The sequence below is a fragment of the Zingiber officinale genome, chromosome 9B (assembly GCF_018446385.1).
Source record: "Zingiber officinale cultivar Zhangliang chromosome 9B, Zo_v1.1, whole genome shotgun sequence".
In the NCBI taxonomy this organism is placed as follows: Eukaryota; Viridiplantae; Streptophyta; class Magnoliopsida; order Zingiberales; family Zingiberaceae; genus Zingiber; species Zingiber officinale.
This window is the reverse complement of record NC_056003.1, coordinates 3,150,456-3,168,520: the sequence shown is the minus strand read 5'-3', so window position 1 is coordinate 3,168,520 and position 18,065 is coordinate 3,150,456. Positions and strand designations below refer to the sequence as shown.

Sequence of the window (18,065 nt, the reverse complement as noted above, 5' to 3'; positions counted from 1 at the left end):
CGATCGAGTGGTGTTCGGTCGGTCTACAGAGGGACCCACATGCATGTCTTATCATACTCTTTTAGAAGTTTGTGTTACCGATAATAGAGAATATCCTGCATGTAAATAGTACTATAAAAAACTTCTAGCCCGTCACATCATAGAGATTTGTGTGTTCACTTAAGAAAGGTGTCAGAAACATTTTTCAACTTATTTTTTCTTAGGAAAATTTTGAAAAATATTCATATACCTTGGGAGGCGTGCATAAATGTTACAATAACATTATAAAAAAGGGTCTCCATATACAAGCGGAGGTATACGATGCTCCATTATTTCATACGCTCTATGCTACTGCTTATTTCTATTATTCTCTTCACCAAAATCGAGTATTGATTTGAATGTCCGAAGGTAAATATTAGAACTCCTTCTCTGACCCGGTACTAATATTCTTTGTATTAGTACTAATATTCTTTGTATTGTAGGATAATTCAGAATCTTCATCCAGTAAACCATATAAGATCACATTCTCAACTAACGGTCTTTTTAATTTTCAGACTGGATCATACCGCAAGGCAGGTAGATCAAGGGCTGAGTTAGATAGCTAAGATAGTCGATCGAAGACGAAAGCATATAGTCACAATTAAATGAAATGGTGCAAAGCTGGGAGGTAGAGGGCTGAGTTGAATACTTAAGATGAATTTCCAAGGCGAACACGCATCTCTGAAAGTAGAGAGATTGCATACACCTTTGAAGATGCGTAACATCTAAACTTTGTTCATTGAGAGCATCTAGAGAACACAACAAAACATCACAATCAACATCTTCTCGCTTGGTTCACCCAACTTCTGAAATCAACTCAGTTTCAGGTTGCTGCAGGAGATGATTAACCAATTCGTCTTTCTTTCTCCCTTTTTTATACATAATCCCAAAGAACATCTCACCTCTCCTAAGCAAGTTCCTTCCCGAGTCATAACCAAGCCACTCAGGCGATGCTCTTTTTCTCTTTATGATGGGTGTATTCTATTGTCCCACTGAAATCCTCATCACTTTCTCATCATCTTTCCTTTTACTATAATACTTTGAGCACAAGTAAAGGAAAGGAAAAGCAGTGTCAAGTGTTTTGATTTCCTTCTCTTCTTGACACCCACGCCTAGCATGTCTATAAATCTCCCCTACACACTCTTGCGCATGATCCCCTCCCTCTTCTCCACTCATCCCTGGTCAGAAAATAAGAATTCGATCACACAAATCATTGTTAGGATTCAAACAAGCCCCAAGCTCCTCCTCCCCACCTACCCTGCTCGAGTGCTCTTGAATCTGCTCGAGTGAAGTTACATTGTTTATAAGAAATACTCATCCAAGGCCGTGTGGGATTGCTGGTTCCGAAATGGGCGAGGCTAAGCAGGTAAAAATGGTTACATTTAATTGTTTGGAATTTTATTTAATCTCTCGAAAAGAATGCAGCTAAACTTGTCTTTCTTTCGTTCGTTTTGACAGGAGGTAGAGGCCAAACAAGGAGAGAAGGCCGAGGAGAAGAAAGTAGAGAAGGCAGAGGAAACGAAAGAGGAAGCAAAGCCAGTAGGTCCTCCTCCACCCGTTGTCTTATCTCTGGATTTGCACTGCGTCGGATGCGCAAAGAAGATTGAGAAGTGCATACTCAAATGCAGAGGTCGCACCTAAACTCACTGAAACTCCTTTCTTCAAATTTAATTAGAAATTGGTGTTGAACTATTTTCAGGTGTCGAAAGTGTCGAGGTGGACATGATGCAGAACCTGGTCAAAGTCAAGGGGATGGTGGATCCTCAAGCCTTGTGCTCAAGAATCCAAAAGAGGACGCAGAGACAGGTCCTGGTGCTCTCTCCCCTGCCCCCGGCGGAAGGGGACTCCAAGCCGGAAGCTGCTCGGCCTCAGGTACTGAAAATTCAAGCACGCCTTCTGAAATTCTATCATTTCCCAGATGAATTCTCATAGTTTTGGACTTGGCTTATGTTTGTAAAAGGAGAGTGGCATGGCCACGGTGGAGCTCCTTGTCAACATGCACTGCGAGGCGTGCGCGGAGCAGCTGAAGCGAAAGATACTAAAGATGAGAGGTAACGAATTAACTGCACTGACCTTAATCAAGAATCAGCATGGCAACTGACTGTCGTTTTCTAGGAGTGCAAACGGCCGAGACCGACATGACTGCCGGGAAGGTCACTGTGACCGGTACCGTGAACGGCGAAAAGATAGTGGAGTACATCCACAGGCGCACCGGGAAGATAGCTAGCATCGTCCCCCCACCGTCTAAGGAGAAGGAGGAGGAGGAGAAAGAAGAAGAAGAAACGAAACCCAAGGAAAATGCACCAGAAGAGAAGAAAGAGGAGAAGGGCGGGGAGACAAAGGAAGATACCAATGAGAAGAAGGAAGAAGAGAAAGCACCCGAAGCCGAAGCGCAAGAGAATGCAAGTGAGAAAGAGGAAGACGAAAAGAGAGAAGGCGGGGGCCGCGAAGCCAACGGCGGCATCACGAGTGCAGGTCAAGAAGACATGGCGAAGAGGATGATGTATTATTGGCACGGCAATTTCATGGGTGAGGAAGAAATGGCGAGGAGGATGATGGTGCAGTGGATGCCGGTCTACATGATCGAGCAGCCTCCACCTCCGCCGCCGCAGCTCTTCAGTGATGAGAATCCGAATGCCTGTTGCATCACATGACACGCCGTCCATGTAGGAATCGAGATCTGTATGTAATGTTGGAGCTAGAAAGCTGTGGCATTTCCTAGTTTATATGTACTCTAAACTCGTGTATAATCAGTTCCTAGTTGTTTATGTTATCTATGAACTTTAACTTTGATTTAAAAACTAGGGTGAATTACAATTTACCCCTTGAGGTTTGACTTAAGTACAAAATAATCTTCATGGTTTCAAAAGTAACAAAAAAATCTCTGACCGGTAACATTGTAACATTATAACCCTTTGACGCTGAGAATGCACACTAAAATACGGATGTCATCATAAATTCTTTTTTTTTGGGACAATAATACCCTTATTATGTTGTGAATTTAAATCCGGGACAATACTACCTTTTAACAAAAGAAACGTAATTGCAAAACAACCTCATATATAAAATCATTGGTCAATAATACCTTGGTCACTCGGATGTTTCTTAGTCTTGTCGATCGGACGCTACCCGGTTGACTACTTGATCGAGCGTTGCCCGACCGGAGACACCACTCCCAATCGAGCGTTGCTAGGTCGGATGCTTTTCGCTTTTGCAGGGCAGATATCCATTGGTCTTCTCGACCGGGCATTGACCGATCGGAGGCAACCTTCCTATCGGCTACACGAGCCCAGATCGACTACGCAGGATTAGTTCATCAGGTTGTTTTGCAATTACCTTTCTTTTATTAAAGGGTAGTATTGTCCCGGATTTAAATTCACAACATAATAAGAGTATTATTGTCCAAAAAAAGGAATTTATGATGACATCAACATTTTAGTGTGCATTCCCAACGTCAATTGTTGGAGCAATCTTGCTCAAGACATTACTCATTGTTGATGTTTGGTTAAAATAGTTTAAGCTAGGCATTAATTGTGATCTAACATAAGTATTGAGTGAGCAGATACAAAGAAAAGACCAAGTATGAAGTTTTGGCAAGGAAAGATCCGGAGGTGCGATCTATTGGCAAAAAGGAGACTTAGCATGACGGAGCCAAAGGTAGCCCTTGAAGGCAAGCGCAAGGATGAGGAGTCGTGGAGACAGAAGCATCCTAGGGGCGTAAGGCTGAGGGAAGGTGCTTGGAGGCTTGAAGTCTAAGCTAAGGAAGTAAATTCAAGTGTATAAAATAATGTAAAACTGAGACGGTACAAACTGCTGTAAATTTCAGAAGTATAAAGTACCAATCGACTGGTACTTATACCAGTCGACTGGTACCAAGGCACAGAATGGACAGAATGTCGCCAGGGTAATTTGAGGCAAGTACCAGTCGACTGGTACTGGTACCAGTCGACTGGTAGATGACCGTTATGAAGTGGCGGCTCAAAATCTCGTCAAATCTTTAGTGTCGTTAAAGTCCATCAGTCGACTGATAGGTATACCAGTCGACTGATGTCGGAAAAACTATAAAAGCAATTCTTAGAGCTTGGAGATAACCAACTGTTCTAAAACCGAAAAAGTGCTCATCAAGTAATCGTCAAGCCTACAGATACTCAAACTTTTTCTTCTGATCCTAATTTTCACTTTGTAAAAGGAAGAGGAGATTGTGTAAGGGTTTCTCCACCTTCGATTGTCATTCGAGAAGGAGAAGTTTATAGTGGAACTTCATTGTGTGGGTGTGTGCGCCTTGGATTAGTCACCTCAAGGAGGTGGAGACCAAGTAAACAAAGGGAGTTAGCATTGCCTTTTTGTTTTCATACTTGTTCATTTGTTTCCTTTATCTTCCACTAACAAGTTGTAGGTCAAAAGCGAAAGAAAGGCTATTCACCCCCCCTCTAGCCGAACACAAAGGTCCTAACAAAAGGGTTATAATGTTACAATATTATCGGTCAGAGGGGCTTTTTTGTTACTTTTGAAACCACGAGGGTCATTTTGTATTTTAGTCAAATCTCAGGGGTTAAAATGTAATTCACCCTAAAAACTAAATGGCAAAGCTCATCGCCAATTCTGAATACATATGACACAGTATATGAGAATAAAAGTTTTTCGCAGAAATAAGATCATATTCGAAGATCTAATTGCTAAAATTCTTACTGTTCCAGAGTAGCAAGTCATTTGATAGAGCTGTACTACCAGGCAATGTCAACAAGATATCGTGAGATTCGGTTTCAGCAGCTGAGCAAGATTGAACTGATGTCAGTTGCATTGTACTTTGATTTATATATCATCAGTTAAAGATAAAGATAATGGTCTTGTCCGAGAGTCGACGTAACGAACGTTGGGATATGATGCTCTTGTTGATCATGCGTGGACCTCCGACGAGACTAGCCTACAAATACAAAAGCATCAGTGCTGAGCCAGAGAGTGGTTCCCCGACGATGATCCTCCGATGCTCAAGTCAGATCTCCGACGAAACAACAAGAAAGCAAAGAAATAAAACTGGCAGCATAACTATAGCTACAGTATCATGAACATACCTCCGTCGAAGCTCCTGAGGTTCTTATATAGGGCTCCCAGGAGACACATGCACGCTTCCCAAGATGTGCATGTTCCTCAAAACATACCTTGAAAGGACGTATCAGGAAATCATGTCTGACGTCATACCTCAACAGCCCGAACATATCCTTGACGTGACAGTGGAAGCTTCCACCGTACGATTCTCTGTCTGACACATGTCGCTAGTCGTGTCGTTTGTCATCGACACTGGTTCTAGGAAGATATTCTCAGCTGTTCCCTTTGTTCGTTACTGATCCAAGCGGGGGAGTGCTGAGCGGGAGAGCCGCTCAGCTGATCCGTATCCGTCAGATGGCTACTCATCATGGGGGGCGAGTGGAAGAGCCACTTTGCTAACTGCCAATGTCTTAGCGCTGCCGTCTCTAGGGCCGAGCGGGAAGATCGCTCAGCCGCCATTCGACTATTGCCGAATGAGGGAGTCGTGTCTCTGCGTTATCGGATCCGGGACCTGGTGAGAGTCCGAGCGGGACGACCGCTCGACACACGTTTCGGCGATGAACTCTGATCGTCGGAAGCTCGATACCTGGCCGAGTCGTAGTAATGTTGGTCCGGCAATTCCTTGATCCGATCGGACGAGTAGGACGTCCGATCAGATAATGATCCAAGAACGTTGACTGTCTTAATCCTGACCTTCCATGTGGTCATGACCTTCTTCCGGATGGACCCCACCTTACCACTGGATCAGATAAGATATTAGCAAATGCCCAAGTTTTTAAAGCTAACATTGAGCATAAAACATGAACTGAGGCCATAGAGAAGAGGATAAAAAACTAATTACCTCCAAAGCTTGAGTTAAAGGTGGTGCATTGCATGTGGAAAATGGCTGGGGGGAGCGGCTGTGTGCTTGAGTGCTTGCGCATGGTGGGTGTTACATGGTGGTAGGGACGTGGAAAAGAGATGCAGCCCACCCTTTCCTACCTGGATTCATGTGTCCAAATGGTACAGGCGTTCCAACTCCAACATCTCATGATGATATCAGTGAACAGCATGCCCATGCCCATCCATGTTGCTGACACTGGAAACACGAAGCAGCCCCTTGGTCATGCCTCCAATCACAAGCCCATTCTGAATGATACTTTACAGGTAAGACGTGATCTGACACAATTGAGAGAAGGGATCAGAGATTCTGCACTACAGGGATCATGGATGAACGAAGCGAAAAAAATTAAATTAGGCAACTGCCATAGGTTCTGAACTCCAGTTCTTTATGCACTCTGAACAACTCATCTTTTACATATTTTGTCCAAGTTGGAGAAGTCCTGTATAAGCACGCACTAGATCTCCAAGACAATTATATAGCATCAAAGATGTGAACATCACTGTGGTTAGTAACAAAATAAAAACTAAACTATAGAGAACCAACAATAATTTGAGAGTAGACTAAAAACATATGTGCTCTTTTCTCGCAAAAAGTAAAACTATATATCAAAGCAAACTACATTCTTAATCAACGGATGTATATATAGGGCAAATTTTCTCTAACATAGGAGATCATATGGTGGTAAGTTTCACAAAACTGAAGTTAAAAGCAATGACTATTTGTGTCTAACCAAAAAACATATCTTGAAAACATACATGATATGTTCCTTCAGAAAAGAAGCAAAATTGTCTAAGCAAATTCTTACCAGAAGATCCATCGGTCTTGTTTACTGATTTTACACGCAGGAAAATAGTTAAATAGCCACAGCAACTTTTGTCATTCTGCATTACTTGCGGCATATAACTAATGAAGAATACATAGTTCAAGAAATCAACTATGATCATTCTCATACATGCTTCGTCTCAGTAAACTATGCAGCTTATTCAGCAAATCATATACATCATTCTAGAACTGCCATGTATCGTATCATCTCCACACCTGTACCTTCTATTTTTGCTTCAAAGAAGCACGCCAGCAGCTTGACTAGGCCTGGAACTAAGCTAATACGACCTGTAGGCAAACTGGTTGTCAACATGCAAGCAAAGACAGCTTCTATACCATCTAGACCACCCTGCTCGATCATGTGTAAGGCACCTGCACCACCACCCTCTTTTGCAAAGACGTTCCCGCGGACTGGATCAACCGGTTAAGATGTGGCATCCTTGCACAATGAGTTATAGGGTCGAAGGTCCACGAACGAGCACTGGATGAATAATCTAGGCCGACTGTGTTAAATTCCGGAGACACCACACTTTACCCGGACCAGTATTCACCGTTGATTTACCTCCTCCTAGAATCCCTGTGGAACCAGGCTTAGGGGGTCACTGGGCGGCGGGACCCGCCTTTACACAATGATTGTTTAAAGACATGGACTTGGTAGGAAGCACCAAAGTGTTGGTCAATATCACGAGTCGCAGTGCAGTTCACAATTTCGTCGGGAAGATACAATACTTTATTAGATCCAAAATGACACAAATGTGTGCATCATCTCCAAGGAAAAAAAACAAGACATCAACTTTAAATAAATTCTTTCATCTGCGATATCCAAATTCACCGGCAAAGACTTATTTTCTTTAAATTGTTTTCACATTTACCATTAATCCGCTTCTACTTCTTCTTCCTCTTCCTCTTTCTCCTCATCTTCTTCTCCCTCCTCTTCTTCCTCCTCCACTTCCTCCTCCTCCTTTTTCTTTTTCTTTTTCTTTTTCTTCTCCTCTTTCTCCTTTTTCTTTTTCTCCTCTTTATTTTCGCGAGCATCCTCCACCTCATCTTCCTCCTCCTCAATGTGGCGTTTTATGTCCACGTGGACGCCGGGGTCGTCGGCGATGGTGCTCCCGCCGAGGATAATGGAGTTGTTGACGGCCTGGTAGTTACTGTTGGCGTAAGTGAGCATGCCGTTGTCGTCGTCGAACGTGCCGCCCTGCACGTCCATCAGTTCCTCCATCTCTGCCTTCATTATCGCGCCATTGTTCTCGCCGGCGAGCGTGATGATCCCGAAGCCGTGCTCGGCGCCGCCGCCGCCGTCGGAGCGCGTAATGGACCTTCCGAGGGCAGCGAGGCGGCCGGTGAGCGTTGAGAGCATGTCCCTGATCTCCGCCTGGACCTGGCGCTGACGGGGCTCGTCGTTGCCGTTGCTATTGCTGGCCACCATGGCGATGAGGAAGAACTTATGATTCGTGCATGTGGAGGTGGATTATTATACTTATATAGAAGCTTCGTAAAATGTGCTCGGAAATGGAATGAATTCTTGGCTTGGAGCAAAGATTAAAAGGGTTGGGACAAGCTAAGAATTAACAAATTCGTTCAGGCGAAGAAATTAATGCCTTCGAAAGGGGAGACAATGTAAATTCCTTGCTTGAAGCAGCTCGATCCTTCTCCTCCAACTTCCTTTGATGGTCACAGAAATCAAAACTGCCACGGCGTGAAACCACGACAAAAGCAATAAGGAGCAGCAACAAAATATGACTGTACCTGATGCGGTGATAAGGAGGCCCTAAGTGCGGATTAAGGGACGAAAATTGTACTTAACTATAGTGGTAAAAGGTGAATATATTCGTCCCAACACCCCGTCAATCTATCCCAAGGTTAACACGGAGGAGGTAAATCACGGGCGGCTACTAGCCTTTGGAATAGTAACTAGCACATAAAGGAGACATTTACCTCGACTTTACCGAGATTCGAACCCCAGACCTCATGGTGGCAACACCTCATGCGCTAGCCACTAGACTCATCCGAGGAGACTTATAGTCAACTATGATTAAAGTCAACGGACTTATCAAAGGAGATTGAACAGAGCTCTTTTGTAATGGCCGATCAAGAACGAACTGCTCGATCCATAAAGGTTAGTATAAACAGAACGCTTATACAATTAAGATTATCCTGCGCTCATCACAAAGCATAGTTATGTTGGGACGACCGAAGTGTTAGTCCGGTCGGACGGAAACAAGCTATCGAGTTGAGTCACCGCAGGGAAGAGCAGCCGAGTTTGTCCAAACGAAGGAGTTACTAACCGAGTGACTATCTCGTTCAGCGGAACAAAAGGATCATTAATATATCTTTTAAAATCCTTTTGGGAGATAGTACCGTTGACACAAGACATGATCAATAGGCAGATCAAAGGTACTTTCTTGATAGTTTCTTTCATAGGACAAATTATAGAGAGCGTGCATATAAAAAAGGAGTCTATACACCGACGGAGATACACATTATTTACTATTCATATATGTGTTTGTTGTTGTTTCATTTTCTTTCCTTTTTCCAATGGTTGATTTGAGTGTCGAAAGGTCAACATCGAAGACCTTTTTTCTAACTCGACACTGACATACAGTAGTCACACCCTCAGCTTAACATCTTTCTGATTTTCACTGTATCCAGACAGCAATGAACATCAATTTACGTTATCTATTGTGAAAAATAAATGGATGAAAGGAGATTGACTGATTAGTAAACATCTAACATGAATTTTGCTTCGGCTCCTGAAGTATCTTTACCTTAAAGATGCTATATTTGGGGAAGGGAAGGAAAATGATAATAAGATAGATTTTGATTACGTGACATTTTCATCAGCAAGGAAACATACTGAAGGGTTACCACTTCAAAAAATGACAACGCAGTATTTTGCCTGCTGGCAAGTATCATAAAAATATAAAGTAAAAAGAAAATGATGGTTATAAATGATTCTCCACAAAGCCTCTGTGTTTTCTGCATCTTATATTCAATAAATAAATAAAATCGATGCAGTTTATTCTTCCATACGGTACCAATAGCAAGTCTCTTCAATTTCCCATGGTAGCATACAATTAAGTAGTTCTAGTCTTAAATAAACACATATATGTTACTGCAACCCACAAATCGAAGGCCAAACCCACAATCCATTCGATTTTTATTCTGTTTTTGGAGCCGATCAAATATTTCGTGTTCTAGAGTTCACTGTAGCATAGTGCACCTCGATCTTACATGTTAGATATATGTGAATTGAGAAGAGTAGGAAGAAAGAAAAAAATATGAGACTTTAGTTTACTTGATTTATATTGATTCACTTCGCACGTGCCGCATCAGTACCACTCAAGTTAAAAAAAATTCAATCTCGTCCGTCCAATTAAGTTTAGCCTTATAAATGCGATGCAGCTCCTGCTCCACCTCGTTCGCTAGGGCTTTGGTGCAACCGCTCTTTTCGCTCGCGGCCGCCGCCAAGCTGTCCCTCGAGGGGCGACCGGAGGAGAACACTGATCTGTACGAATGGTGAGTCCCCTCTCGAATTCCCACCTCTGCTTCCATTTTTTTACTTGGGTCTTGATCTGTACGACTTCACTCCGCTGCAGGGGAAGGGCACGGGGAGCTTCGGGAAGAGGAGAAACAAAACTCACACGCTCTGTGTGAGGTGCGGACGGAGGAGCTTCCATCTCCAGAAGAGCCGCTGCGGCTCCTGTGGCTATCCTGCTGCTCGGATCCGAAAGTGTAAGCAGCTATATTTGGGGATTACTGAATTATCTATCTGTATTGATATCAATTTGTGTTCTGGATTGGATCTTTGGGCCTTTGGGCGTAAGGAAATATTCTCGTGATGTCCTTTATTTCTTACAAATGGATTGAGTTTTGTTCTGCAGATGCTTGTTTAATCATGTAGAATAAAGAGATTTTTGGTACTGTTGTTATGCTACTGAATGTTAACAACTGTAACAAAATTATGAAACAATGCATGCAACACACACACACACAAACATAAAAAACCACTTTGACATCAACAAGAAAGACTTGTGATTGACATGATTTGAGCTCAAAATCATATTAAACATTCCCCTAATAAGTACCACCAGCCATCTATGTTTGTGTCATTGTCAACTATCTTTCAACTCAATTTTAATCGGACATTGAATCATCTGATCGAAAGGTGAGGAAGACATCATCCCTTCCATTGTTTTGTTGTCTGGCTTGGACTCTTTTGGCATGAGTTATGGCTTGTGAGTTTTAACAGCCTCTTATCCCTTGCCATTTTTTTGGAGATAAATTTTAGTGGATGTGTGGATCACCCTTCTGGGCATTTGTTTCGATTTACTTTTCAAACCCAATTTATCATCTTCAAAAACTGTATCAAGTTTTCAGGATATTAGCTTCTACGAGCCATAACATACCAACTAAAGACTGGATCAAGGATAACATTTTCTTCTACATTTTAGCTCTACATTGTCGTTACATTACAGATTATTTGTTTATCTGTTTATATATTCAGTTAGTTTTCTTGATGAGCTTGAATGAGAATTTCTTATTGTCCCCCAAGTTCTCTAACCCTTCTCATCTTAACAGCCGAAGCTTTGGTCTATAGCTGTATGATTGCTTTGACTGAAACTTTGAACTGTTGGAAGAGGTTTAGAAGCCAGTTGAATAGAATGCGTTTGAACTGAGAGGAGACTTTTGTGAATAAGAAGAGGAGGTTTTATGTGACTTTTAGTTAGTGTCCTTGGGAAAATTTTATTCCATTCCTTGACCATTAATTATAGACTCTTTTCTAACGATTCCATTATTACCACCAAAAAAACAGGGGTGCAATAGCATTTATAAGTCCAAAAATTGATGTAAAAAAACCTTAAACTATGCGGTTTATAATCTTTGTTAGCGTTCTGTCTTTTTGTTTGGTGGTCAAATTAGCCAAATCCTTACAATGGGCATGGCATCTATCACTTGATGCTGGTACGCCACTTTGTTCAGAAAATTGTGTTTTCATCTGTTCCATATTTATAGTGTATATATATATTTTCCTCATATGATGTTTCATGCTGCTTGAAGATTGATTTATGTAATTACATATCATTGACCATGCCATCTTGAGGCAGATAACTGGAGCGTGAAGGCCATTAGGAGAAAGACTACTGGAACAGGTAGGATGAGATATCTCCGTCATGTTCCTCGGAGGTTCAAGAATAACTTCAGGGAAGGTATGCTATTCTCTCTCAACAGAACGCCTGCAAAATAGCTTTTAATAATAATAAAAAAAAAGGGTTGAGATCATTGGATACATAGACGATTCGAGATATATAATGTTTATTTTCGCAGTTCCCATTATCTATATATGAATAAATCATAAGCAATATTTTCATAAAAAGAGTTCATACGCATTTTTTTTTATTATTAGGGTGTTTTGGGACTGAAAACATTATAAAAGTTGTTTTTTCCTTGTCTATCTCTTATAACATTTTTACATTTAATACATGGGATATCATTTTTTTTCTAGGAACTGAAGCAGCTCCAAGGAAGAAAGCTGCCGCAGCAAATTAATCAAGAGTTTTATTTTATCGCTATTTATCGAGGAGCACCTCTTTGCATTGGCGTTCATCGTGAACATTTTATCAATTAGATTCCTTGCAACTTCCTATCGAAGAACTATGGATATAAATTTTATATTTTGATGTTAAGTTGAGACAATCTTGACTATTGAGCAACACTCAATACTATAATAAACTCAAGCTCCAACACTTAGTTGTGCGTATAATATCAGGTTATCTCATTAGGATTTCTTGCCTTGAAAAATCTCGACTATGCTTGATTGATGTGTATAACGACATAGTGCAGGAAGTGTGCTGCAGTTTGTCGATTCACAAATACCATAACAAAACAAACTGAAGACCAAGGAAGAGCACAACCATCGTCCAAACATTATAATTAGAGCTTATGCACATACGATACAACGGTAACTCCTAATAAGCTTTAAGCCTCCGGCGTGGCTGCTGAGTCGACACGGTTGGTGGCGGACTTGAGCTGGAAGGTGGCGAGGTGTGGGGCGGTGGAATCCTCGTCATGGTAGACGTAGGCGAAGCCGCCGTGGCGGGTGAGGTCCATGCCTTGCAGCTCTTCCTCCGCCGTGATCCTCAGTAGGCGGAGCTTGTTGAGAACGTAGAAGAGGGGCGCCATGGTGGCGCTGGTCCACGCGATGTTGACCAGGATGGCCACGATGTGCGCACCGAGCAGTCGCCCGCCGCCGCCCATGAAGAGGCCGTAGGGGCGGTTGTCGTGCCCCGGGTACACCTCGTTCACGTACTTCTTCCGCGCGAAGAGGGCGGTGAAGAGGATCCCCCAGGTGCCGCACCCGCCGTGGAGCTGCGCCGCCTCCAGCGGGTCGTCGTACTTGAAACGGGCGGCGAGCGCGTTGAGGCCGATGAGGACCCAGGCGGAGACGAAGCCGCAGATGATGGCCGCCCACGGGTCGACGACGGAGCACCCGGAGGTGATGGCCGCGAAGCCACCGAGGAGGCCGTTGCAGACGTCGACCACGTTCCAGTGCCCGTTCTGGAGGCGCTTCCCGAACAGAGTGGTCAGAGCGGCGGCGCAGCCGGCGAGGGTGGTGGTGACCGCGGTGCGGCCGACGGCCGACCACTGGCCGTGGATGCTGCCGCTAGGACCGTACGACTTGAAGATGCTGAGGAAGGAGCCCGGGTTGAAGCCGAACCACCCGAACCAGAGGAGGAACGAGCCGAGCACCACCAAGGAGGCGGAGTGGCCGCGCAGCGCCACTGTGCGGCCGGCATGGTCGAACCGCCCGATGCGGGGTCCCTCGATGAGCGCGCCCCAGAAACCGGCGATCCCTCCGACCATGTGAACCACTCCGGATCCGGCGAAGTCGATCACCCCGGACTTGAACAAGAGAGATTTGCCGGGGCTCGCGGCAGCTGCCGCCCATCCGTCACCGGACCAGTACCTGCCCAATTGGTTGTTAAACCTGCCAATCGAACTCCAACAACATCATTACAAGAAATCGAAATAAAAGACCACGACGAACTACCAGTGGGAGAGAACAGGGTAGACGAAGCCAGTGAGGAAGGAGGAGTAGATAAGGTAGGCTGGGAACTGCGTGCGCTCAGCAATGGAGCCGGAGGTGATGCCGGCGGCGGCGATGGCAAAGGCCCACTGGAAAAGGAAGAAGGAGTAGTCGTAGCCGTACACGGACTCCGGCATGTTCTTGAGACCGAAGAAATGCTTGCCGATGAAGCGATTGGAGGGCGAGCCGAAGGCGAAGGCGAACCCGAAGAGGTAGTAGAAGAGGCCGCCGGCGGCGGCGTCGAGGACGTTGGTGAGCATAATGTTCATGGTGTTCTTGGCGCGCACAGAACCCGCGCAGAGCATGGCAAAGCCGAGCTGCATGGCGAAGACCAGGTAGGCGGAGAAGAGCAGGTAGGTGCTGTCGATGGCGTGGCCGGCGTCGGAGAGCTGGTTGCAGATGTAGGTGGCGGCGCCTGTGCCGTTGATCCCCAGCAAAGGGGCCAAGTCGTCGGCGCTGCAAGCCATTCTTTGGTTCCAACAAAGTCCAAAGAACTACTGCACTGCTAAGAACTCAAAGAACAACACAAGATGGATATCGAAGGAAGCCATTAAAGCTTGAATTTTATAGAGAGGGAGACGCACAACAAATCAAAACAATGTAATGGATGATGCAACCATCTGCAAGATGGATTTGATTAATGTCAATTTGCAGATTTGCAATGGTTGAGTGCGACAGTAGAACGCTGGAGGATTCCATGGGGATTCCAGCGGCGAGAAAGCTTGAATTGCTATCCAATTGTGCAAAAAAAGCGGGTCCCGCCGCCCAGCGGCCTCCTAGGCCTGGCCCCACAAGAATCCTAGGAGGAAGTAAATCAACGGTGAATGTTGGTCTGGTTAAAGCGTGGTGTCTCCGGAATTTAATACAGCCGGCCCAGATTATTCATCCAGTGCGCGTCCGTGGACCTTCGACCCTACAACTCATTGTGCAAGGATGTCACGCCTTAACCGGTTGATCCAGCCCGCGGGGACGCTTGAATTGCTATCCAAGAGCAGACATCACGATGACAAAGAAAACGATTTATTTAGTGTCGCTGACATTTGTATTTCGCCTTTAAATATGAGACAAATTATGGCAATGGAGGCAGATTGTACTTCTTCAGAAGGAATCAAAATTTTTGGAATAAAAAATGTTTTGTAGATTCAAATAGAATATGCAGTAGACAAATCTAAATTGTTCATGTTCACAACTTATTCTGCATCTAATTAATTAGTTCTTATTGGCTGGATTTTAGCACCAATAATGGCGCGCCACTCTTGATACTCTTGAATGTCAACACTGTATATTTAAGCGCAAAGGTTTGAATTCATTCATTCCGTCAGTTACGACTGAAACAAGAAGATTAAATAATAATTCTAGGATGAATTTGTATTTGTAAAAAAATGTTTTTTTACTTTCGATGATGAATTAATTTTATAATTACTTAATAAATATCTTAAATTTTGTTGTTAAAAATTTAAATTTAAAATCCGTCTTTACTTAAATATAAATATATAATTTTTTAAAAAAAATGGAATCTAAGAACCTAACACATGTTTTCAAGTGAAAATATTAAATATCTAGGATTTCCAGTGAAAGGTATCAGTTTATCAATGTGTATGTACAAATTTACCAAACAAAATTAATTGTATATTAAAATGATCAAATTTATTTAGAATAAAAATGGTTTCAAGCTTCTATAAACAATTCTTGATTGGTAGAAAGTGAGCTATGCAAGAAATGAATTGTTTAGTATCAATATTTATGGGGTAGGTGAAAATAAATACATATAAATTTGAGGGTATCAATTAACAAACCTGATAAAAAATTTCTACAACAAAGAGATTTTGGCTACATATTTTTAATTAAATATTGTCAATTAATATAAATATAAGTCCGTTTATTTTAAAATAAAGGCTAAAATACTCCTATATATTTTTTTTATCAGTACAGCCAAATTTACAAAATTTTATAAAAAACCATTGTACCTTTCTTATTAATTTTTTGATAATAACTTTAAGTGAGAAAAAATATATTAAATTAATTATTATATCATTCAATAAAAATCTTCACAAAATTTATATCCGTGCCCGCATAAACAATAGAAAATAACAATTCTGAAATAGATAATCAGTAAAAAATGCATTCCATCACTCTTACCAAATGAAAAAAGAACAATAATTCTAAATTGATGAACCAAAATCAAATGAAGATAGAACAAAATTCATCATAAAAAATCTCCTCCTCCTCGTCAAATGTGTCATACAATGAATAAAAGACTATTGTGCCATTGTCTTTTTTATTATTTTTCGATAATAATCTCAAGAGAGAAAAATACACTTTGAATTGACTGATATATCTTTCGGTAAAAATTCTCATAAAATGTATACATGCACCTGCATAAATAATAGAAAAGTAATAACTTTAAAAGGAATGACCAACAAAAAACTCATTCCATCACACTCACCAAATCAAAAAAGAGCTAAAATTATAAATTGATAAACCAAAATACTCCTACTTCATTATAAGTCACATTTGATAACGATGAGAAGATTTTTAATGATGAACTTTGTTCTATTTTCATTCATTAATTTAGAATTTTAATTTTTTTTATTTGATGAGGAGGATGGAATAAATTTTTGACTGGTTATCATTTTCAGAATTGTTACTTTTCTTTGTGAAAATTTATATAAATGATATAATAATCAATTAAATATGTTTCTCCTCATTATTGAAAAATAATTAAACAAAAAAGATAAAATTATAATGATTTTGTATAGGATTTCTCACATTTAATCTAGGTAAAAAAGTTAAATATTATTTTTCAAATGCAATAAAACTTCTAAAAAATGGTGAACTCACTGTGAGAATCAAATTAAATGTCTGATAAGGAGACGAAATAGATCTTCCTGTTTCGAACTGTGCATTTTAATTACTAAATTAATTAGCATTTATCAAGTACAAAGTCAAACGCATAATAAAAATTATCGTGTTAATGTCAAATCAAGGATTAATACAATTGACGATTGATGAGACCGGGAGAGTTGACTTAGTGATATCCCAATCAATATATCGACTTTATTTGAGATTAAAATTTTATTGAAAATCTGTTAAATATGAATTAATTTTAAATTAATATATAAAATATGTTTTCAACTAGAAGAAAGGGATTTTGGTTGTAGAAGAAGACAAATGCTATTTTCCACTTTTATATAAACGTAAGATGTTGTTTTTTTTCTAAATCGTAAAGGCACCTACTACATTAATTTTTTTACTAAATGGACGTTTATATAACGTACAATGATATAATTGTTTTTTAATATTATTTCTGTGATTAGACGATGACGAATACATGATATCTTTAATATAATATTTTAATAGTTTATTCTTATAAACAGAGTATGAGATTTATTTTATATATATATATATATATATAAATATAAAATTGCTCCCCTGTGATTTGGTGCGGCAACGATGAGTTGGACATGCCATGTCATCTTAGTTAAAGACAAAACAAAAAAAACACATGAAAAGCAAAAAAATCAAAGACGCGACCTAGGGTTTCTTTTCCTTCTCTCGCCGTCATCTAGGTTTCGTGTGTCGCAGCGTTCCTCCCTCTCTATCTAGAAGCTTGCGCGTTCCCTCTATCGTCGCTCCTCCCTTTCTCGGCGAGAAGCTTGCCGCCTCCCTCTATTGCCGAAGTTTGTCGTTTCGTAGCCGCTCCTCCCTCTCTTGCCGCCGCAAGAACAACTTCGTCACGACGCACGACGAGCTCCTTCGCCGCGACGCACGACATGATCCATCCTCTCCTCCCTACGTGCCCTCTCGCGCTGACGCGCTCCTCTTCTCCCCACCGCTACATCCTATGAGTTTACCCTAAAATTTTCCAAGTTGGACGAGTTGTATGTGATATCTTGCTTACAATAGAAATTGATGTTTTCTATTTCGCAATAGCTACAAACATAAACTCAAGCAGTGGTTGAAGATTTTATAGAAGTTGACAACACTGCTCCATAAGATGGTAAGTTTGATATAATTTGTTAAGTATATATTAATACTTTGTAAATTTCAACAAATATTTGATATATCATTATTAGCTACATGAGTATTGTTTTGAATTTTCAAAATCTATATTTTTTTTGGATCCTACATCACTGAAATACATTCTTGTCATAGCAGGATCCCGTATCAAATAGTGATGCAGGATCTTGATCTGTATTTTTGTCATAA

General features: G+C 41.5%; 4 protein-coding genes across 4 annotated transcripts; 2 read left to right on the top strand and 2 right to left on the bottom strand.

The window, feature by feature from the left end:
- Window positions 1-937: 937 nt before the first annotated feature.
- LOC122022256 (heavy metal-associated isoprenylated plant protein 9-like) lies at window positions 938-2,822 on the top strand. The gene is made up of 5 exons (XM_042580205.1): window positions 938-1,384; window positions 1,477-1,648; window positions 1,718-1,890; window positions 1,979-2,069; window positions 2,134-2,822. Exons 1-5 carry the CDS (start codon window positions 1,367-1,369, stop codon window positions 2,670-2,672), a joined length of 993 nt encoding a protein of 330 aa, XP_042436139.1. The 5' UTR covers window positions 938-1,366; the 3' UTR covers window positions 2,673-2,822.
- A 4,610-nt stretch (window positions 2,823-7,432) lies between these two features.
- On the bottom strand, window positions 7,433-8,296 carry LOC122023730 (101 kDa malaria antigen-like). The gene has a single exon (XM_042582019.1). It carries the CDS (start codon window positions 8,196-8,198, stop codon window positions 7,644-7,646), a length of 555 nt encoding a protein of 184 aa, XP_042437953.1. The 5' UTR covers window positions 8,199-8,296; the 3' UTR covers window positions 7,433-7,643.
- A 1,863-nt stretch (window positions 8,297-10,159) lies between these two features.
- On the top strand, window positions 10,160-12,520 carry LOC122023731 (60S ribosomal protein L37-3). The gene is made up of 4 exons (XM_042582020.1): window positions 10,160-10,288; window positions 10,369-10,504; window positions 11,878-11,979; window positions 12,276-12,520. The coding sequence occupies exons 1-4, from the start codon at window positions 10,286-10,288 to the stop codon at window positions 12,317-12,319; spliced, it is 285 nt and encodes a 94-aa protein (XP_042437954.1). The 5' UTR covers window positions 10,160-10,285; the 3' UTR covers window positions 12,320-12,520.
- Window positions 12,521-12,563: 43 nt separating this feature from the next.
- Window positions 12,564-14,383, bottom strand: LOC122023729 (ammonium transporter 1 member 2-like). Its single transcript, XM_042582017.1, has 2 exons — window positions 13,821-14,383; window positions 12,564-13,736 (listed from the first exon to the last, which is right to left on the bottom strand). The coding sequence occupies exons 1-2, from the start codon at window positions 14,321-14,323 to the stop codon at window positions 12,749-12,751; spliced, it is 1,491 nt and encodes a 496-aa protein (XP_042437951.1). The 5' UTR covers window positions 14,324-14,383; the 3' UTR covers window positions 12,564-12,748.
- Window positions 14,384-18,065: the final 3,682 nt, after the last annotated feature.